Here is a 24,549-nt window from a genome sequence, read left to right as displayed (position 1 = left end):
TCAAGTGTAGTTTTTCATTATTAGTTATATGAGTAAAGATTTTCAGTATTCTACCCACCACTGCTTTCACAGGATAAATGAAAACTTTGACTGGCCGGTGGCGCTAGATTAAAGGTCAGGGGAAAGTCATTTGAATCCATCCTCTGGAAACTATATACTACTATTTTGTCTGCGTCAAAATGTTGTGCTAATATATCCAAGATATTTCTGTCTGGACTAAAGTGATGGGCTGACCATGCCATGCCATCCATAGCTCTACATTGCTAAATGAAACTGCCTTTAGGATCAAGCTTAAACAACTCCAGGATACAGTATGATAAAAAAAAAAGATTGGACAAGTCTTGGTGCACAGAGGATAATACATAAAAATATTCATCCTCCACTCCCCCTAAAACACAGCTTTATGTCTTAGTACCAACATTAATGTCAGCACTTCATTGGAATGATAAAATGACTCTGTATAATCAGTTTTCTCCACAAAGAAAATCAATACTGGGAGTCTTGCAGCCTGTCTGCTGTGATGGTGAAATAGTCCAACTTGAACGTCACCACTGGAGGACACAGGGGTGTCCGTGTTTCTTTTAATGGTCCTACTTATTGCCGTCATACAGGTCGTGCTGTGTTAGCAGCGTACCACAGCATGTTACACCATAAACTGCTGTTTTTTCATGTGTTATAATGCTGCTGCTCCGAGAGCTGTGACTGCAGCAACAGCAGCCCACTGCCTCTCATTTACTCACACACACACACATCCAAACGGACGCCCAAGGACACTTTGGTAGCCACAAACACACTGAGAAATACACACTGCTAAAAACAAGTATCCGGCCCCCAGTCTGTCACTGGCAAGCGACGACTACAACACTTTGTTATATCACAGGGACAACCACACACACACACACACACACACACACACACACACACACACACACACACACACACACACACACACACACACACACACTCGTCAAAGTGCAATTCACGTCACACATTTTCTGTCTGAGTCTGCATGAGCAGTTTTCTTCCCCACTGTGGGATTTGGTTTCTCCTTGTTAGAGAACAGTGCAGGAGTTGAAAGTAACAGAAAATAGCAATAATAAAAAAAAATTTGTCTCTCTGTCTCTCAGCAATCATTTCTTCGAAAAGAAACATTCCCTTTTGAGACCTTTGATGGAAAACGTTAGTTCTGCAGAGAATGAGCTGGCTGAAAGTCAGTATCACACCTCCTGTAATACTCCCCTGCTGCCATAATAGAGAGGTCAGATCAGTCTGGTTGTAGTAGTTTTACTCTTCCTCTTGTGCTCTGCTACCTAATAACTAGAGTAAACTAGAATTGTCATTATTTGTATCTGTATCTGTGTCTTTTCAGCCAGCAAACTTATCTGTTTCTGTAACTGTATTCGGACAACAACTAGAGTAAACCAGAGATGTCATTATTTGCACCTGTATCTGTTCAGCCCACAAAATGATCTGTCTCTGTATCTGTATTCGGATAATAATCACATTTGCTCAGAGATGTCATTATTTGTATCTGTTCAACCAACACAATTATCTGTCTCTGTATCTGTATACAAATAATGACTAGAGGTGCACAGAGACATCATTATTTTTTATCTGTTAAGAAAACAAAACTATCTGTTTCTGTATTCGGATGGAAGACCAGAAGTGGGTGTGGTTATACTTAGGGGTGGGTCAGATTACTTTGGAATGTAGTCAATTACTGCACACAAATTTCATGGCATTTTATTCATAATTAGTAACATAATTAATTGAATTAAAAAAAAAGTAATGGATTATGTTACCATCAAACATGGAAAATATTGTACCTTATACAAAAAAAAATCTGACCATAAATAGTGTTAGAATATTCAGCATTCACAGCAGGTTCAATAAAATTCCCCTTACAAAAACACTACTGGCAAAAACAACAGGCGCACTGTGTGTATTCCTCAACATGATGTTGTTTCTTTTGTATAAATTGTTGTTGTTGCTGTTTTTTGACAAAGGCCTCCATGGAAAACATAATTTTTCATTAAAAGAGTTCTTAAAAGAAATAGTTGATTCAGACACACTTTTTATTAGTTAATAGAGCATTGGTTGTCATGATAAAAAGTTTTACAAATTTAAATTGCCATATTTTGAAGAGTAAGTAATCGGTGACAGTGTTACTATATATTATATAATTACACATTTTTAAAATGTAACCCTGGCTGATAATAGTTACTTATGTGAGACTGTGAGAAATACAGATGCAGAAGTTAAATGAGTCTGGATGAGAAAATGTTTGAGGAGACACATCAACACAGGTTGTTTATTCTTCAGCCAGAACAGGAGGTGAGATTTTGGCTAACATTAGCCTGAAGAGCTACAAAGTTTACGGCTGTTTTGCGACATTGTCAGCTGCTCTGTCTCGTTGTAGACTGTCTGTCTTCTCTTTATCCTGTTCTTGGAATCTGTCGCTGACACCAGCTTCAAGCAGACGTGTGTCTGAGTGTGTGTAGCTGTCATCAGCACTGTGTTGACGTCACGGTCAGTTTTTCTGCTGCGCACATGATGTGACCATTGTGCAGAACATGTGTGTGACAATGACGGGCACAGAATCAGATATGTGATGCTGACCGGCCGGTCACCGATCAGGGCCGGTCATGCTGAAAACCAGTTGCTTCTGGTCTCTGGCCGGTCGATCGGTGCATCTCTAACGCTGTGTTGTTTATTAACTTTACATTACTAGAATACATTACTAGAATATTCTACATTTATTAATATTATCATATATTATAATAATATTATATTATTAAAATTAAGCACAAAAGTAAAATGCAGCACTTTTTGCTATTTTGCATTACATTTTGGAAATAATTTCTCCAGAATAACAAGTATAACAACCATATTTGGATATAAGAAATATGTTTCCATCACGTTATTTATACTTTCCTGAGTAAAGTATTGGTATTTGGGTCTGTATTCGTCTACTAATAACTCTCCTCTTCCTCTGTCGTCTCCTGTGTTTCCCTCTCCCATTCCTTATCATATCGTTATTATCACCTTCATCCACAGACCTCTCATCACCAACAATCTTATCATCTTCACCACCGCCATCCTCCTCATCACCACTGTTAGTCCTCTTCTTCCTCCTACTCGCTGCCACTTCCCTTTCTTCCCTCTCCTCCTCTTCCTGTCTATTGTTGCTGCTGCCTTCTGTCCTATTTTCCTTCTCCTCTTTCTCCTGCATGGTTTCCTCTCTTGTCTGTGGAGGCAGATCAGCTGACAGACAGGCCGACATCAGAGGAGCTGACAGACAGACAGACAGACAGACAGACAGACAGACAGAAAGGAGAGGCAAAAGATATGATGAAGAGTGTGAGGGAAGAAGGGAGAAGATGGGAAAGTACTTATGCAAATCGTGATGTTCAGTAATTAGATAAGTTTGACAGCAAAGTTTGTTCAAATCTCCGTTTCTGTGCTTACCTGAGGCAGAAAACTTTTTATCAGGAAGATGTGATGGATGCTATTAGGAAAATGAATGCAATAATTATGTCCTCTGAGGAGGTTGTCTTTTCAATGCCGTTTGTTTGTCTGTTTGTCAGCAGAATTATGGAGAGACTAATGGCCTGATTTTCATAAAACCTGGTGGAAGAGTGAAACATGGGCCAAAGAAGAACCCATACCCCATAAACTCCACTAGAGATATTAGGAAAATAATGTTTGAACTTTACATTTCATTGGAACAAGCAAAATTATTGACCATAAAGGTTGTGCATGCAGTTCAAGTAGATAAACTAGATTAACTAGCTAGCTAACTTTTGATACGTTCAGCTGTGGCCATCACATGATCCTCACCTTTAGGGTTGTGGTATAAAGTCTAAAGTCTAAAGTCCCCCAGTGACCTCCCGTGTTTCTGGGGTGACTGGCGTGTTAGAGGTTAGCTTGCCATCTACCATCATTACTCTGTTTGAAATTTGAAGTTTGTGTTTCATGAATTGTTCCACATGACTGGTGTGCTGCTACAATTGTTTACATAACTCTTAAAATGAGATAGAGATTGTCTTGTGCAGCACTAAACCCAGGATGCACCAATGGTGCTGCTGCAAAATAGTGTCAAGGGGAAACGTGTGTTGGTGGTACATTTGCACATAACGAGGCGAACTCTAGTATTAAAATGACTACATCACTACAAACCAAAAGGTAACAGCAGTTAGCTTGTTTAGGTTCATACCTTTAGTGTCCCAAGTGCTAATTTGACATTTTCACCATGTAGGTTGCAACTAGGAGGTTGTCCTTGTTTCCTGGTGACTTTGAAAACATAGACAGTGGACACCATTATGTTGCTTGAAGCAAGCGACCAGTGTTACCATTATTGTTGTCATTCTTATGTCTTTCTCACTGCAGACATTTTGACTTCTCTCAGAAGGAAAAATTCAGCTGGTGTCAAGAAATCTGACAGCCTCACTAGTGGTTAAACACTTGCACTAAAATGACAAAAAAAATAAAAAACAATAAATAAAATACTCAGGTCAACCCTAAAAGCGTGATGGGAAATATGGTCTTTCGCTTCTTGCTGCTCGCTACATTGCAAAATATAGATAGATATAGTGTACTCAGGTTGCAGGTGCGCCTGTGACATACAGCAGAGACATGAGCCTGCACGGAGACGATGCAAACACATTCTGCACGGGAATGACTGAAATGTCTTTTTACCGTATCTGTTGCAATATAGCGGCACTTGCAGGGATGCGGCTTTGAAACAACATTACCCTCTTCCATTTTATAACGCCTCATCTTACTTCTGCAGTTGTTTGGGTGAAAGTAACGCAAAAGTAATGTGACACAAACAGTAATATTGTAACTGGTATTAACATATGCATTACATTTTGAAATTGTCAAACATTGGTTGCCAGTGTAAGTTGTGACAGCGAGCCAGCATGCACAATACCAGGCTCCTGAAACTGAAGCAGCTAAAGGGAACTCAGCCATCGCTGATTTTATTACTTACTCCTGTGCTTTTCCCACCGTGAGATGGCTAAATGCTGTCTGTTAAAAAAGGCATGTCAGTACCATGAATTGTGGTGACAACATGTAATTTCCAACACAGCTTCACCCAACCTGACTTGACATCTAATCAGCCAGAGCAATGGAAAACACCTGTGTAGGTGTGTAGGGCCTTTAACATTTCTTCTTTTATTTCCACTTAAAGGAAAAGACAGATAAAGTTTTCTACTGACATAAAATTGTTAGAAATGGAATTTAATATTTGAGTAGGTTTAAGTATGTTTTCATTGGTGTATAATCACCTGAAAATAAGACTCATGGTGTTTTTTGACATAGGTTAGGTTGACTAATTAATCTGCCTTGCAGTTTACATTTTATATGAGCTACATGATGTTTAAACTGACTGAAATCTGACATCCACATTCATTCATTTTTTTCTTTTATGGCTGCATTCTTCCATCAAATGGACATATTTTAGTGCGTCTTTGTATCCCAATTTCCCCCACAGTCCCATTTATTATCTTTGGAATCTCCACAAAAAATTGTAATAAATTTTTACGAGTATGAACAAATTTTGACTGCAGAGCATTAATTTGAAAAGGGGCTTATTAGATTAAATAATTTGATGAATAAAACACTTCTGATCTACAGATTTTGAAAGCATTCATGCACTGCCAAGTTTTCATCAGTTTTCATACTATTTTTCTTTTCATCGATTTGAAAACATTTGTGAGGCCCTTTGATCACATTCTCATAGATGCTCTGAAAATACGTATGATTTGATTGTGACTTATTAGCAAATTGAAATGCAAATGAATGAAAGTGAGAGACTAATTAGAAATAGCGTATTTCAAAAGATGACCTTTTCCTTGTGATGGTTTATACCGTCAAGGTTTTGTGTTGTCATGAAGAAATAGTGTGAAACAGCAGTAGGAGATAGAAGAGGTCACTCAGTAGAGTGCAAATCCTCGCGAGGCAACAGATGGTGAAGCACCTACTGCAATACCACCGCAGCTGCAGAAGCAACTTGCAGAGATTTTTAAAGTTCTGCCAACATTAACATGACCCATACACTTTGTTCCACACTGAAACAAGACTTCAAACTGTTGTCAATCACTTGCAGCTCCTAGTAAGCTCATCTGTCAATGGTCATATAGAACAGAGCAGTCGAAAAATAGAATTACTGCCTCACAGTTCTTTGTCTCCACCAGCCATTCAAGTTGCAGTTTATATCCATGTCTGTCCAGACTCAGACTATAATGTGCAGTGAAGGAATTTAATGTGGAACTTACCACTATACTGACCTGTAACTTTGAATGAATTTAATAACAGGTATTAAGTGTAATTTCCAGTTTTTCACTTACAGACTATTTTTACTAGCGATGCGTGGATTGCAATTTTCTTAGCTGATTCCAATAGTCACTTTTAAGGGTCTGGTATGCCAGTTCTGATTTTCAGCCTTTAGTCTAAAATTAAATCGGATGTTTGCCAGGCCTTATTTTCTTATTATATTAAGATTAGGGAGCATGATCTCACAAGATCCAATAGGGAATGTAATTTCAGGTGATCTAATGTGAAAGTAGACATAACAAAGCAGAGACTGATGCAGTGCAACAGTTTGCTGTAGTAAAGCTTTGCAGTGAGACAAACAGAAGTAGAAATTAAACGTGTCTGGATGAGAAAATGTTTGAGGAGATGGATCAACACAGGTTGTTTATTCTTCAGCCAGAACAGGAGGTGAGATTTTTTTTTTTTTGTTATTAAACTTTTTATTTGAAGAAAATACAGCTCATACATGTCATACATGCAAAATAGGTTAAAAAAAAGAAAAAGAAAGAAAAAAATCACATAATTACAAAACCACCTACACTCTTTATCATGGTACTCCTATACAGGTAAACTTGTAACTGGATTGATAGGCAACCTAATTATCCAAAAAGTGAGAAATTATAAAATAAGTAGAAAATAATAATTTAAATAAAAATAGATTGCTGCATACATGTATAACACTGTAATAGTGTAGTTATTGAACAGAAACAGAAAACAGAACCAGATGAGTGGAGTCAGAAACTAGGGAGTTTTTTTTTTATCACTTTTCCCATCATCTTGCCTATAAGTTGCTAGATAGTTTATCCAGATTTTCCAGTAACTTTCAAACTTATCTTATTCAAGCCTGAGAATGAATGTTAGCTTCTCCATTATAAAAATATCCTGAACCACTTTGATCCAGTCCTCAACTGTAGGAGAATCTTTTGCCAACCATTTCCTTGTGATTGCTTTCTTATTTGCTAATAGTAGAATATTGTACATATATTTATTTTCAGGTCCCTTCACAATGTCCAGTCTAGGAGGTGAGATTTTAACTGTCAGTCTGTGAACAGCAGTCTACATTAGTCAGGGGAGGTAGAAAGTTTACTGTTGTTTGGCAGGACCGTCAGCTGCTCTGTGTCCTTGTAGACTGTCTGTCTTCATGCAAGCATGTGTGTGTATGTGTGTGTGTGTGTGTGTGTGTGTGTGTGTGTGTGTGTGTGTGTGACCAGTGCTGTTGGGGTTGTGATGTTACTGTGATGTGACCATCATGGTGAGCATGTGTGTGAATTTGACTGGTACAGATTGGGATATGTGACGCTGACCAGTCGGTCACAGCTCACGCTGAAAACAGTTCGGTTTTGGTCTTTGGCTGATCAGTTGGTACATCCTTAATTTTTACAGAGGAGTACAGAAGACTGATAGAGAGCTGAACATTATGATGTCACAGTGAAGTCGACCTTTTACCTCTTGGATATAAAATGCCATCACCTCATCATTTTATTCTATTAGATATCTGTGTGTGATTTTGTCATAATTAGTGCCCAAAAATGTGTTTAGTGAGGACACCATTACTTTGACCTTTGACCACCAAAAGATAATCACCTCATCTTTGAGTCCAAATAAACATTCCCCTCCAGGCTTTCTTGAGATTTCACTTTCACAAAATCAGGACGGACATGAGGTCACAGTGATCTTGACTTTTGACCTTTAACCACCAAAATTTAATCAATTAATTTTTTAGTTCAAGTGACCATTTGTACCAAGTTTGAAGAAATTCCCTCAAGGTATTTTTGACATGTATCACGTTCACAAGAAGAAAGAGATGGCCTGAAAAAGTAATGCCTCTGGCCGTAATAACAGGCATAAAAATCATAAAAAAAGGTTTTTCAAAAAATTCGAATCACAGAGATCCCTTACCATACAGTCATGAATGTGCACAAAACAAATTAGGCTGATTGGTCCAGTAGTATTTGAGATTGGCTGTGGACAAGCTGTAGGTCTCAATGCACACTCAGAAGCGATTACATGATCCCCTCCTGGCTTATCCCTGGCATGGATTAAAAGTTCTCTGTTAAGTAATGACATTTGTGTCTGTTAAATATCAACTGTGACTTCTTGGATATTTTCATTTAGGCTGTCGTATACAGTAGGCCCATCCGTGTTTGATGCTTTTGTTTGCTTCCTGCTCATTTCTTCACCCTTCACATTTAATATCTGTATCTGCTGATCAGATCTTGGCAGAACTTGTGGGGAATCATTCATTTCAACCTCTGTCTGGCATTTTCAAATCACACTAATTAACCTGTATGTGTCTGTGTTTGTAAAGACGAGGGGCTGCATAATTCACGAGGGGAAGACAGGTTTACTGTTGCCTCACATTTGCCGACATTTCAAAGCCTTGCTTCAAATTCATGTGACAGCTGAATGGGAGTGTTGCTGGAGACGAGGAAAAAGAAGGAGACAGAGGATGGCCAGAAGATGGGAGATGAGTAACGCAAAGTGAGAAGATGGACAGAAAAGGGAGACGACAAGATGAGAGAGTAATAGAGCTAGAAGGGAGTAGATAGACAGAAGAGGAGATGAGACTGAAAGAGGAGTCTAGACAGACGATGAGAGTAATAGATGAGACAAAATGAAAGACAGAGCGAGGAGAGAAGAGGCTGGGCAAGTCACTGAGGCTTCACTAATTGCCACTCAGAAGAAGGGGAGAGGGTTTGTTCCAAAGAACGGTCATGCTGGTCTGTTCTTTGAATCGGATCTCTGTTCCTGCCTTTTTTCTCTCCACCCCCCCGCCACCGTCTAGACAAGAGCAGAACAAGCTGTTCTTGTTATGGGGAGGAAGAGGAGAAAATGTGCAGTGTCATTAGGTCACTTACTGCCAGCCAGGCAAATCAGAAGGACTCGCACCGGGAACGGGCCTGCGAGGTGTTTGTTGGTGTGTGCGTCTGCTGTGTTGTACGTGCAGCTACGATACGAGCCGCCTGTGTTTGCGCGTGCTGATTAACGGCAACAAAACACCTCCCCCCCCCCCACAAACACTCTAATGAATTCCATTAAAACGTTTCCTTCCACTTTTCCTGTGAAGGATTATTTTTTGCCTCCGTCTTCCATCTATTATCGCCAAGTACGAGAAAAGAGAAGAATCCCAACCAGAAGTGTGAAGAATCTGGCTGAGACTTGATTACAGCGGTCGATTAGACCTTCGTAATCACATTAAGTAATGAGTTTGGCGCAGAGGAGTCAAAGCTGATTTGTTACTATGGCAAAGACATCATTCGACTGAATATTTCAGTGGGAGTTTTGTAAATCAGTCCAATTTTGTCAGCCTCACGTACTGTCCACATATGAAGCAGGACTCATTTGTGAGACTAAACATGTGAAATGATTATGTAAAGACAAATCCAAAATAGCACTGGGTCCCTTGCTTAGTTTTCAATGGTTTTATTCTTGAATATTACCTGGCAGCAGCTTAGCAGTGTGCTAATTTCATTCAAAACAAATTAAAAGCAATGTGTGAAGTTTTTAACCTCTACTAGATCTATGGAGCAGCGATTGTATGTGTGGGTCCCATTGTGTATGTGCACATGGATGATCTGATACATTCCTTCCAATGATTTAACATTATTCCTCTGATCAACAGGTGGAGGTCATGTGCTTAGAGATGTAGCAGTACAATAACAAAGATGAGAAAGAAGAAAATTGCCTGCAAAACATTGGATAGAAACAAAAAACAGAATTTCTAATTTTTTACACATCAACAACAGTTTTAGCAGGAGTGGCCCTACTGTTTTGCCTGTAAAAAAAAAAAGTTGTAGGAAGTCAGAGAAAAGTTTGGCCTTTGAGACTACAAATTTAACTGTTTCCCTGCATTACAAACGGTGGCGCTGAGTCTTAAAGACGTGGCCATTTACCTTGCAGGGTCTGACAATTATTAAGTTGCGACCACACACTGACAAAATTTTAATCTTGACTCAACTTGGTGAAGTACCTACTGCAATGCCACAACTGCCAGATGCAACCAGTGGAGAAAAGTTTTTTGTATTGTATAGTATTGTGTAAATGTATCATATGGATGTATGCAAAGTTTTGAACTGTTTTTGTGTAGTATTTTTTTAAGACACGTAGGAGAGTGTGATGGTATTGTAATCCAGCATCCTGGGTTCACATAATTTTAGTGCTTAATTTGTAACTGAAGAGGTCCCGGTGCACCGAGAGGATGCTGTTCTGGCGGGTCAGGAGGGAGGCAGAAAGTCACAGAAGGCATCAGAAATCCACAGTGTCTGGAGCACAGTGGAGAATTTCACCTGTGTGTGTGCTCACTGTTGAAGCTAAACAAAACTGTCATCACAAACAAGGAATTATTTATTTACATGAACCCATCAGAGCATCCACAATAATCACTCAGAATCAGCAGGGAGAGGTGCAGACAAACAGCTGTTTAGGGTTTGCAGCTCTCTCTCTCAGTGACTGTCCCCTTCACTCTGCTTGTTTCCCTGCACAAAATAGGAGGAAATGGAATTATGGCCAAAAGTTTTATTTGTATTTACAAAAACTGAATATGTTCTATCTGCACATGTTCCATTTCAATACTATACTAAATGTTGCGCCTACAATTTCCCTAGTGCTACAGGACACACAGGAACAACCCTCCACCTCCAAGTGAGGAAATATAGGCAGTTCATGCATCTACACATGGTGGTCCGCTAATTAACCAAAGTGCCTGTCTGTGGTTCTGTGTTCTCACTCAAACACAGAGATCCAGGAAGTTCCATATCAGTTCTTGCTGAAATGGCCAAACCTGTTTTCAAATAAAACTACCTTGACTCCGAGGAGAATGTCATCAATCACGTACACAACATCACTTGTCTAACACCATTCATTCTTTACTAATTGTATGACAGCAACACCTGTAGCCCCGCCCCTTTTTGCTCTGTGTTCCAGTAATAGTTGAGCTAACTTGAACGCAGCAGACCCTCTGTCGATTTCTCCTTTGTTTACTGTAGTCAGATATGCTATCAGCTGCACTTGTTTATGTTGAAAAAGGTTAAAAGATGTTGCCGTAGATTAGCTTTTGCTAACATTAGCAATCAGATGTAGCTAGCTAAGCACTGGTTTAGATTAGTTAGCATGTTTACCTAAAGAGTAAAATGCTGGCTAACTAGGTAGATAACAACTGATAAAGATTAGCTTACTATAGTTAGCTATCATTTTGCTAACATTAGCCAACTGAAGTTATGACTACATACTGTAAATGTCACTTTTACAGGTCCCTCAGCAACATCTTTTAACCGTCTTAAAAGTTTGGTTTTCTTTTCAACGTAGCGTTGCTGTCCTGTAAAAACCACTTATCTCCAAATTTGGTGATTTTGAATTTTTCCTTCCCTGCTCCTTTAAAAGTGGAGATACTTCTCCCATTTCTTAAGCCAAATAAATCTTTCACAAAGCCACTGAATCATCTGAAGAATGCACTGTTGAAGTTGAAAACATGGCTGTTGACATTTTGGAGTGTTTTTCATTGTCGATATGTGGCTTATAAGAACAGTGAACAGAAAAGGAGAAAGTTGACTGAGGTTCTGTCAGATGCCAAGCACAAAAGCCAAATAGGAACACACCTTAAATTTGATGTATATCCGTGTTCTGAATTCCCCTGTTGCATGCTGGGAGGTTTTTCTACATGCCTACATATAAATGAATTTATTTTTCATATTTTTCCCCTATTTTGATCCTAATTATAAATAACAGAGGATAAATTAGCAGCATTATTATACATCTTTCAGTACAACAGACTAAAAATCAGGATATCTTGTCCTCTTCTGCTTTAATTTGGAGCACCAATGTTTCAGCCTATTTCTTATGTCCCCCAGTATTATGGAAATACAACAGTAAATCTCTGCACTCCTCTAGACCATCATATCAGCTGATATTGTGCTTGAGTGGAGCATACCCCCAAATAAATTTCCATTTATGTTATCACAAACCAGTTGACACACATTAAGCCTGGAGTTCTGGGGCCCCTGGGATTGGTAGTCCAGCAATCCAGCGTTGAGTCCCTCCCTGGTGACTTGGTTTTTCATTGCATTTATTCTTTTTACTTTGCTTCATGATTGATTTTCCTTTGTTGTAGGAGGATGTTTTTTTTTCTACCCTCCACATCATAAATCTGAGAAAAGAAGTTAGAAATCGTATCCATGGAAATAACATGCAATGATTTCAATAACACTCATCATGAACCTGTCTCCACCGGTCAATTATTATTTTTTTTAAAAGTTTGTCTGAGTTTTAATTGCAGTATTAATTGTGTTAAAGTTTGTGACTTTACTTAAAATGAAGTTACAGTGAAGGGCAGATTTTGCTCAGTAGTGGTTTAGGATGGCATGAAGTAAATAGACAGTACATTTAATGAGTTGCTATTCAGACTGCATTGTAATTGTCTAATTCACACACGGAATTATTTAACAGTGCTTCACTTTGGCTGGTATTTACTTGCTAACCAACAATAAGTGTTGAAAACTGAAATATGAAAAAGACTGTGTCCTTCCAGGAACAATCATGTGGTTACTGTGGATAATCCACACACATATCAACACTTTTCATTTGGAACTATTATTCCAAGTTATGAAAAGCAGTGCAATGAGGTCTGTGGATTATCTTGAGTAAACAGAACATTGTTTCTGGAAAAACACCTTCCTTTTGAGGGGCCCACATGTTATTCTTTAATGTTTTAAATAACCACAAATGGAATTTGATTCACCTCCATTGTATTGGGGCAACGACAACATCTCAACAGCACATATTTCAACATTTCTGCAAATACTAAAACTCTCTGTGGCTTGATATTGCTTCCATACAAAATCTGTTTACAGGTGTTAAGCAGTACGACTGCATATGTGGGGGAAAAAAAAAAAACTCTTCGGTGTCTCCAGAGCACACAGTGTGAAGTCTGATGAATGTAGCACAAAGTTACAGTTATACCACTTAAGTTAATGCCAGTTGGGGTTGAGAATCACAAAGTTGAAAATGAAAAATGCAATATCTCAGGAACACTTGAAGAAGGTTTCATTACATCAGGCGCAAATGTCCACCTCAACCCAAGGATGAACTGATTAGAGTTCAAAGTTATTCTGAACTCACAAAAATATGTTTTTTTTGGCCAAAACTCAAGGATACATGTCACAGTGATATCTTCCATTTTGACAAAAAAATACACTTAATACCTTTTCTTAGAGTTCTTCAAAGTCTCCACTACATAGGCAACTTGATGGAGAGATACAACCACAAGGCAGTAATTCTATTTCTTTTGAACTGTCTGTAGAGATTTCAACAATGTTGTAGGAGTGCAGTGCCAAAAGTAGCATTTCAGATGTCTCTCCAGTGATGCAGTGCAGGGTACACACAGTTATACATACTTCATCATTAAGCAGTGTGCTGTAAGCCATTTTTTTCCTAGAGGAGGGCAAAAGTGTCTGCCTCTGATTGGCTTTGTTGGTTGGGTTGGTTTGGTGAGGAGTGATGATTGGTTAGGACCTAACCATATGATTGAACTGGGTTTTGTATGGGTAAGAATATCAGGGTAAGCCAATCAGACAGAGTAGGGTGGCTCATGCCTTTGCTTTGCCATCTTACTGAAAAAAATATTGCCTAATTAAAACCACAAATCTCTGACTGAAACACCGTGTTTGCCTCATTTTGAACGTGCATGTGTATTCATGCATTAGGCCTCTGAACTAAATATGCAGCAGCTGTCTCACATGCCACTGTTCATAACACAAGGTGTTTTTATTTAATGCTTTGTTTAAACAGGTAGTCTCATTGAGATTTCATTTTTAAGAGACCTGTATACAGTTTAAGCATGGACAAACAGTTTACAGACATACATTAAACATTTAAGAAAAGCATTCACAAGCGTGATTGCAAGTACATCATTACAACCTTCTACAATCATCAAATGAAATAAGAGAATCTAACTTTTTTCGAGCTCATTTGATTTGTGTGGAATAAAGTATTTGAACACAATCTAATCCAACTGTGACCTCCAGTTTGATTGATAGGTGTTTCACGTGGACCTTAAAAGTGAGTCTGGTATCCTGCCAAAGTCCAGAGTATTTCTAACAGTCAACAGTTTTAATTTCAAAACCCTGACAGTTTGGATAAGGGTGGTTGGATGAGAGCATCCATACATTTAGTCAAGCCAGAATTCAAAACAAGTTTATGTTTGATGAGAGAGATCTGAACTGTTTCAAAAGCAGCTTGCAGATTTGCAATGGCCAGATCAAGACAGGGTTCAAAGTTATCGTCCCCTGCCCTCAGTATGGAAAATGGATCAGAATTGTACTTACCCAAAGTCAATTTTTACTTGTCCCTGCACTAATTGTTTTGTTTATTAGTGGCTATCCAATAACAACAAAGACTAAAGTTAATTGTCATATTTAATCTGGGACTGCAACGTCTATAAAATGTCAGAATATAGCAAAAAATGTCTGTATTATTTTTAGCTTAGCTTAGCTACAAGCTTAGCTGTTTCTTGACCTTTTTTTTTAAATACGCAAGTGTGTGTGTGTGTGTGTGTGTGAGTCTTTATCATTCAAGCTGCAGTTATTTCCTCCTCCTCTCGAGTCGTGGTATGCTCACTGTGAGCGTATTTTTGAGAGAATGACTGCACTAAACCACACACACACACGCACACACACACACACACACACACACACACACACACACACACACACACACACACACACACACACACACACACACACACACACTCACACTCCGGGGCATACTGACATGGCCTTGCTTTCCAGTGCATCAAACACTTTGTTGTTGTTATTTTCACTTATTATGATTAAAGTTCAGCATGATTATTCATTCCCTCCAGAATATATATATTTTTCATTTTCGCATTTATAGGTTCGAGGTGTTTTTTTTTTTCCCTTCACCAGATAGTGCTAATCAGGCATATTAATATTTAGGGTGAAAGAGGCGTTTTGGTAATAACCGTGACAGAACATTACAGTTCGGGGCTGCAGCACATCAAAGGCCCATTTGAAAAGCTGTTTATTTATTTGTTGTTTTGAACGGGAGACCACTTTTCGCCTGACCTTGTTTCTGTGTGAACTCAACACATTAACTCTGCTTTGTGTTTGAGCTTACAGGTAAAAAAAAATCACTTCACATGACCTTGCACATTCTGAGGCGTAGATAACAGGCAGAGCTGCACATAACAGCCCGGTATTTCAGCGTTTTGTTGTCCGTTGAGTTTAACGGTGCTTTTACACATTTTAGAGTGTGCCTGCATGCACCGCCACTAGTGACACTGGTGAATATGTGTGGGTGGACTTTTTTCAAAAAACTTTTTTTTTTGTCTGAACACCTCTTGTAAACATGTATTTTTATCAGCATTGTAATTAATTACCATTTTTTCCATTAATAGTTGATTGTGTTCAACCTCCCAATGTTTCAGCTGCAGAAAAAGGAGCAAATCAATCATTTTTATCATTCATTAAAAGCAATAATGACTCGCAGACCTTGAACAAATCAAACAGTGAGTTCTCTGAGGATGCAAAGTGGAACATCAGATAATAATATTTACTCCTAAGCTGATGTTCAGACTGTGAACGCAGCTTTGTTCACAGAACTGAAGATTTGAAATGGCTGTACTAAGAAATGTTTCTTCTTCTCTCTCCACCCTCCCCCTTCCCTCCCTACCCGGCTGCACAGAGTGCAAGTTCCACTGCACCAATGGGAATTGTTTGCGTCTGGGCTCGCTGATCTGCAACCAGCTGAATAACTGTGGGGACAACAGCGATGAGGAGAACTGCCCCGTGGTCACCCAGCACCCTCCACCGGGCATCTTCAACTGTGAGTGCTGCAGGATGCTGCTCCACCTCTGTGCCTCCCTCTCTGCACCTCGCACCAAACAACACAAATAGATACAGACTCACGTCCTCCACCTGGTTTTCCTTTTCCGCCCTCGTTCCCCTAGCTTTCGTCTCTGCTGTGTCAGTTCTGCTCCTCCTGGGCTCTCTTTGTCGGTCCCAGTGAGCCGATATGAACTGGATGCTGAGGTGCAACATGAGGGTTGCACTGTTCTTTTTTTGGGGTGTGGTGCTGTAAACCACCTTTCCATGGAATATAATGAGTTTTCTTGGACAGAATTTAATTAAGCAGTGAACTCCTGCACATCATCAGCACCAAATTTACTGAAGGAGCAACATTTTGATCATAAAGTTTCATCAGGTATTAAATAAACAACATGACAGTCATTATCTTTATAACAGAGCCACAGGGTATCAAGCTACATAGAGTCACATCACAAGAACACCTGACGTGATAAGAGCCTCTATAATTAATCCAAATGCATACACATGTCACAATATATATAGAAATAACCCTATGAACGCAGCTCATGTAGTAAATAGAGCACAATAAAAATCTATCATGAGGAAAGAATAGGGGAATAAGTCAAATTGATGATAAATATTAAAAAGAAAGACGTTTTCAGCACTTAGTCAGATTTCTTTGCCCCATGCGCCTGTCTCCAGAGACTGTCCTCATCAGAAAAGGAGTAGCAGTGGTCACAAAACACATACGCTGTCATTTTATCAAATATAACCGTTGACAGCATTCCTACTAAGCTGTTTGCATGGCTAATGAAAATGAATATTTTACTAATATTCCGTTTCACATGCAGCTGTGTACACTCTGGTAATGTAGTGATGTATGCCCTATGGTTTATGATGTGCAGTACATCATCTCTGAAGAATACCAAGGCATATCCAAAAAAGCATGTTGATATACAAGTAGGCATGGGCACCATCTTGGGTTGAGCAATGGGGGTGACAAAAATTGTTGGCTTATTTAATGTTATGAAGTGTGATGTGATGACGAGTAAGGATTAATATTTTCCCATAAATGACACATTTTCTCTCCTGGGAGGCACAGTATGTAGGTTCCAAACTGGACCACTTTAGCGTTTTATTGTGGTGGTATTAATAATTATCAAGGCAAAAGATTAAAGGCATTATTCAACATTATAATGAGTGTAATATAAACTGTATGCTGTGTGCAGCTCAACCTTCGCTGCAGCTGTGAGGATGAAATGCTAAGTTCAGACTGTGATCTGTCACTGTCTGACTGAACAGCCTCACGGAAGTGATATTTTACAATTCCTAATATTTTAAACTCATGATATTTGTAAAAACAAGTCGTTTGGGTGTTTTTAAAGTCATGATATTGAGCTGAAACAGATCCCACATTCTCTTTGCGTTCAGAGGCTGCTGCGGAGCGCAGCAGATGGCCTGCACCATGCGCGTTTCAGTCTTCAATAGAGTCAGCCTAATAAAGTTAATTCAAAAAGAAATCTTTAAAAAAAGCTCTCGCTCACTTGGTATGATGGATTCTTCTGGAGATTTTCTTCATTGAGGGGGCTTTTTGCCACAGCCAGCTGCTGAAGGTAAATTCATCATATGCTGCAGTATTCACAAGTGTTTTGGATAAAGTATAAATCCAGTGTTCTTGAAGCTTTGGGCTTTCACTTGTATTTTGTCTAAGATTCCAAATGAGTGCAGCGTATTTCATCCCTACAGCGCAGCGCACAATTTTCATTATTGTTGAGGTATTTTAACAAAATGCTGGTGGGACAGTATTAACTGCTTTACTGATCAGAGGTGTCTGAATTCATGGCACTTTGTGTTTGTTAATTAATAAAAAAAAAAAAACTGTGTTCAGCCAGTAACTCATAAGAGCAACAAAACACACACTACCCTGCATAAAAATTTAATGTTAAGAATAATATAGCTATGACTTTATTTTCCTTTCCTTTCAAAAGCCAATTAAATTTATCAATCTGTGGCAGTTTTACAAGTGCATTATTTCCTGCTTTGTCCCCAACTTTAACCTTGGGGGGGGGGGGGGGCAATAAAACTCAATGCACCACCGGAAATGGCGCCTATGCAAGTAGGAGCGTTTCCCCCTTCCAACCAGAAATGTGGGCTGTGTTGTTGTGCATGCATCTCTACCCGAGCCTTGCACACTGTTGGCCAGTTGGTTTGTTTATAACGCACAGACCTGACCATAGACAGGCAAGACATCATGTGTAGCAAACCGCAGTACAAACCCCAGTTGAGACGGATATTCTGAATGCGCTGCACACATCTCATAAAACCTGAATAATATCGACATATCCCACATGTCTTAATCAGAAAATGCAACATTTGGAATAAAGCCTAATTCAGAATATCCAAACAGAATATGCTGTTTACATGACCTGTATCAAAAATGCAGTCACTGACTCAGACAGACCGACGTGTGACACATGTTCTATTATGGTAGGCCAAAGCTCTAAATAACCTAATAAATAAAAACCACATGTTTTTCTTGTGTAGTTCTTATGAAGCTTACTGCTACTACAAACACTGATTTTCTTCTATGACTCAGCCTGGTGAAGACGTTATTGTCCGCCTTCTGTCCTGTTAGCACCTCAGGAGCTTTGCTGGTCAAAGGACAGCTGCTTCTGAGAACAGTGACGTGTTACACAGGTCAGAGTTCATGATGATTGATACTGAAGTCTTGGATTTGCTGTGTATTGCTAACTTCAAATTACACTGTCAGTGCCTGTGTGTCCTTGAGGGCCTTTGTGAAGCAAATCATCAGATCGTTGTATTTGTAACTTTCTGTCTTAATCTGGAATTTTGAAGTCGTGATTTGCACCCAACATGACTGATCAGTGACAGGGACTCGCACATTACAAAATCTTTCACTTGAGGAATCACTGACAAGTTTGTCTGCTCTCCAAATAACTACTAACCATGAAAACACACATGAGAAGTGATTTTTAACACTGAAGCATCAGTGTGCTGCATGTTACTGTTGTCTCATATGGCCAGACCAGAGCTCCACAGTGCTGCATCAGCATCACTGGAGGTGGAGATCGTTTGAACTACTTTCTAAGTTAATAACTACCTTTTGTTCATTTTTAGTTGCGACCAGTAGTTCTATAGATTGCTCTGTCAGCCGGTCAATCAGTCCACAAAATTCCCCACCCTTTCGTGGCCACAGTTTTTGCCCTAAGAAGAGTGTGTGTGTGAAGGTATATTTGTGTGATGATGGTAGGGGCTTCTTGTGAGGAGCATAGGTTCCAAATTGATTCACAGACTTGCACACGATTTTATGAAGATGTTGGTCATGAGCCAAAAGACAGCTGATTAACTGTTCATGACAGCTGGCAGCAAGAAGGCGTGGCAGTGGGAGTGGCCCACCACAAAAAGATGTGAATCTTCTGAATATATTCACCTAACATGATCAAACTCATGATCCATCATAGACTCTTGTGGGAGGTGACACTGGTGACAGTTAGTCCCACCTCCCTATACTTCAACCTGTACTTTGTAGCCGCTATACTTTAGCCACGTTTCCTTCCATAACTCAGTTTCTTATAGAGCCTTGCAGCAGGTGTCAGTTCCTTTTTCCACAGGTGTGACTTAGTTCCACTCCTTATACTTTAGCCACAGAGGTCCAGTGGTTGTGTTTGTGTAACTGAAAGGATGCACATGTGCATATGTCCATTGCAATAACTGGCCGCAGCTATTATGAATGTTTGCTTGTTTTTCTATATTTTGGCTTTCTGCTGCTCCGGTGCTCCACTGTCTCTCCTCCTCTGTCTTTCCTTCTCAAAGTCTGTGAGGCATCAGCACCTCAGTGAGCTCTTGATCTGTTCTGCAGGCTTTTGTCTGCCATTTCTAAAAATTGTTGGTGAGTGGAATATCAAGGATACAGTCCTGGAGTGAAAATTCAGCTTTGGAGGCTAAGGAACTGAAGTAACTGTTTTAACAAAACCTTTTATGGATGGGGTCATTGGTCGGGATGGATGGTTGGATATAAAATTTCTCACACCAACCTTTAACCATGACCATAATCTTTCTCTGACTTAGCTTTAGTTTCCTAAACTTAAAGTCTGTGTAAATGAAAAAGGGAGTTTTTCTTTTAAACACATTATACACGTTAGAACATAACTGTTGAGAACATGTGAAAAGACTGAGAACAATGTGGTACTGATATGTGAAGCTAGAAAGTTAAACTGTTGTTCATGATTTCTGTGTTCAGAATTTTTGGGCAGACCTCGAACATGGCTTGGTGACATGCTGGAACAAACCAAATCAGCCCAGCAGTTCACTTCAGCTCACTTCAGTTCCAACAACCCAACACAGAAGAAAAAAATAAATACCATCCTGTCACCGTCCTCTGGCTCTGATGGCTCAAACATGTTCTGGACATGTCCAGTAAAGCTGCTGGACGCAGTGCCCACTTTTCAGTTCGTCTTCAGGTTGTAGTGGTGTTTGACACTAAGACAGTGGAGTGGACACACACCCGGCATTTCAGAACAAAGAAACCTGCTCATTTTTTATGACTTTGAGACCTAATTTTATATACTTTTATATGTACTACACTTTTTGATAATACAACAGTTAATAAGTGACACAATACATATTTTATTTCATGAATGTCAGTAATTGTTTTAGAGATTATTCTTTTATTATGTTCAGTAAAAGTGTATTTTCCTAAACTAAAACACCTAAACACCTCATGCAGACTTTTCACCAAGACAGACTTCATCGCTGTGCACAAATGTTCTGTACTGTATGTACTGAGGCCTCAAGAGCCCTTCTGGTGCCAGCAGACACCAGCACACTTTGCGAGTTCCACAAAAAAAACGTGCCACACGTGCTCCAGCTCTGCTGCTACAACTCAGTATTACACTCTAATATAACCTCTTTAACCAAACAGCAGAGTTACCACATGAAAATCACTTAAAATGAATGAAACCCGTGAAGGACCTGATGGTTTTACATGTGTTTTATTAGATTATGTACTGTGGTGTGGGATGTAAATTCAAAGCTAAGATGTTCACCTGATACTGATCCTTTGTCTCTGTACGCTCTTAGAAATAAAGGTGCTAACTAGAACCACAGAGGGTTAATTTTTTTGGTAGAATCTTTTATGAAGGGTAACCCCTAACCCTGTCAGAGAGTTCTACCTAGACCCTACACATGAGGTTACACCTAGAACCATCTGTGACCAACCTGAACCCTCTCTGGTGGTTCTATCCAGAACCCTTCCACCTGCTAACGGTGCGTACAAGAAGCCAACAAGGGGATTCTTCTGGGAACCTTTTTTGTTCTAAGGCTTGTTATCTAGAATACACTCAGGGGGTTCTACCAGTAACCTTTTTAAATTCCAAGGGTTTTATCTAGACCACACTCTAGGGGTTCTACACAGAACGTTTCTATATTCCAAGATTTTATCTAGACCCACCTCAATTTCATCAATCCTTGAAGAACTCTTTCTTCCGAAAATAGTTCTTTGAATGGACAGGGTTCTAAATGGAACCCTTAGTCTTACAAAGAATCCTTGACAAACCATTTCTTTCTAAAAAGGAAGAAAATGGTTTTGGGTAGAACCTCAGTGCTTCAGGAAGAACCTTTTTGGCACCCTGCAATAATTTGTCAGACACTGCACTAGGGCTGCAACGATTAACTGATTACTAATTGATTCTTGATTGATTCTTTACTCCTTTATGACAGTAAACTGAATATCTTTGGGTTTGGGCTTTTGAACATTTGTCAACATTTTAAAATGAACAACTATTAATCTATTAATCTAGAAAATAATCAGCCAATTAATCAACTATGAAAATAATTGCTAGTTGGAGCCCTACACTTTACACTATCTTATCAAACCTGTAGTTTCATGAAATCAGTGATTGATATCTTTGAATATCATAAACTTGCAAACATCACATTGAACAGAAGCTTGTTGCTGATGCTCCTGGTGACAGTATGAGTGCTGCTAAGAGCTTTGAGGTAAATAAACTGCCATAGGGTAAGACCCCCTCGAGATACATTACAGGACTTTTTCATATCCACCTAAAACGTCCTCCTCTAAAAACTTTATCCACCTTTTCGATTTCCGTGTCATTTTTTCTTTTTTTTTGTTTGAATCTCTTTGCCGCTTTCATAAGCACCCCCTCCACCACCACCTCTGTCTACCTCCTGCTGAGCAGCGCTGTCCAGGGAACGAGATGAGAGTGTTCCCTCGACTCGTCACGATCAATGGAAACAGAGAGAGGGAGAAAGAGAGAGAGAGACACGGGGAGAAGGAGACAGAGAGAGAGAGAAAGAGAGAGAGAGAGAGAGAGAGAGAGAGAGAGAGAGGGTGAAGGACACCAATGGGCTGCGATGGCTGTCTGCCAGGCCACTTTGATGTGCTGCAGCGTTCTCTTTCAACAACTTTTAGGAGGAGAGGGAAAACTTTTTACAGCAGCACTTTCATCCTCGCCTCTGTGTGTGTGTGTGTGTGTGTGTGTGTGTGTGTGTGTGTGTGTGTGTGTGTGTGTGTGTTTGTCTGGCGGGTTCCTTACCTTCCTCTCACCCCTCCCTCCCTCACTCACTCCCTACCTCAAATGCGCTTCACCTCTCAAACCTGCCAACCTTGTTGTTTTGTAAATTTATCCCATTTTTTTCTCTCTCTTTCTGTTTGCCCTTCTTTTCCTCCACAAGGCACTAGAAGCAACCTTTTTTTTTTGGTAAATTTCAGGAGGGAGGGGTGGCGGCCGTCAGGGACGGAGGGAGGAGGGCGGGGGGGTGGGGTGCACTCATTTCCAATGGATAGAATCCTGAGCCGGGTACTTAAAATATTTAGCTGTCTAGAGCGAATGTTAATGTAAGTGTCTGTGGCCAGCGTTATGGGAAAGCTGTACAATGATTGTAATTTTCTGAGCTGGTGCACATTTTCTGGTGATGCCTGAGAGACGCAGAGGGGAGGGAGGGATGGAGAGAGGGAGAGAGAGAAAAAGAAAAAAAGAAAAAAAAAAGAAAGGGAGAGATTGCCAAAAAAAAGAGTGGCAGGGGATTGAAAAGAGTGCAGACAGGCTCAGAGGGAGAGGAGAGGAAAAAAGAAGGGGGGAGCTGGAAGGAAGACAGAGGGCCAGACAGAGATACAGAAGAGGACAGAGAGGAGAGGAGAAAGAGAGGAAGAGGAGAAGGGAGAGGGACATAGAAAATGTTTCTGTGGTAATGGAGTTTGCCATCTTGTTGTAGCCGCTGGCTGTTGCCGTGGCGGTGGCAGACAGATGGATCATGAATACTGTCTAGACACACTGCAGCCTGACGCCCTGCACCTCCTCTCCACCTCCTCTCCACCTCCTCTCCTCTCCTCTCCTCTCCTCTCCTCTCCTCTCCTCTCCTCTCCTCTCCTCTGACACCAATAGGAGTTTAGCACAGGGGTGAGAAACAGAAAATAAACATTCTATTTTAAACACCACTCATCTCCTTAACTTGCCGCTAATTATGTTGTTTTATTTTGAGAAATAGATAAGTTGCATGAAATATTTGTCTGACGAGACACAGGTTGTTGCAGGTTCCACATGTCAGGCACAGTGACACCTGAGTTCAACTTCGCTGAACTTTCACAGTCTCAATCAGTAGGAAGACATATGGCGTTCAGCTCAGCAGGCAATGGTCACTTCTCTGTATTTACACTTGGGATGAACTTTTCAAGCAAAAATGGTGAATAGTAGTCACTGGGAATTATTGGACCATTATTAGAAGACCCCCAGTGCTTCACTCTCAAATGACTGTACATAGTTGTTGTGGACAGCTATGGACAGGTAACAAGCCTCTAGCGGTCCTGACGAAGGACGGTAGCAAGGCGTTTAATGAACAGGAACTTTTCCTCTGCAGCATTCAACCCCAATCCACCAGGGAAGCTCAGCTCGCCTTGCCTGGGGGCCACTTTTTCAAAGTGACAGAGAGCCAGGGGCCAGTTAATAAGCAAACATAAGTATTATTTAATCACATAATATGAAAAAACATCAACTAACTAACTTCATTTATTATTAACTAATTTTTCTTTGAAAATCTTTATTTCCACATTAACTTATTAACTAAATCAATCTGTGCAGAGAGTGACAGGCTGCTTTTAACAGCAGCAACTGCATTTCAGTTGTAAAAGCTTTGGTAATATTTAAAGTAGGGCTGCACTATTTATGGAAATTTTTATCAAAATTGGAATATGGCTTTCTTCCATTTTCAAATTTCAATATTTGTTAAAGGCAAAATGTTTGTCAGAACACTTTTAAATGAATTTTTATTTAATTAATTTGGTACAGATTCCTGCAAAAAAAAACAAAAAACAAAAAAAACACCATAGTCATTTTAACATTTTTCAATCAAAATAAGAATAATATGTAAAAATTAT

General features: G+C 39.7%; 1 protein-coding gene across 1 annotated transcript in view; it reads left to right on the top strand.

The window, feature by feature from the left end:
- The window catches only part of LOC146320944 (low-density lipoprotein receptor class A domain-containing protein 4-like), a 320,993-nt gene that overhangs the window by 158,743 nt on the left and 137,701 nt on the right, over positions 1–24,549 (top strand). Inside the window, exon 4 of the mRNA XM_084725903.1 lies at positions 16,015–16,155. Within this exon, the coding sequence (XP_084582029.1) occupies positions 16,015–16,155 (141 nt within the window). The remainder of the gene's footprint in view (positions 1–16,014; positions 16,156–24,549) is intronic.

The sequence above is a fragment of the Lutjanus erythropterus genome, chromosome 9 (assembly GCF_056507025.1).
Source record: "Lutjanus erythropterus isolate fLutEry1 chromosome 9, fLutEry1.hap2, whole genome shotgun sequence".
Classification (NCBI taxonomy): domain Eukaryota; kingdom Metazoa; phylum Chordata; class Actinopteri; order Lutjaniformes; family Lutjanidae; genus Lutjanus; species Lutjanus erythropterus.
This window is presented reverse-complemented; position numbering and strand designations above follow the sequence as displayed.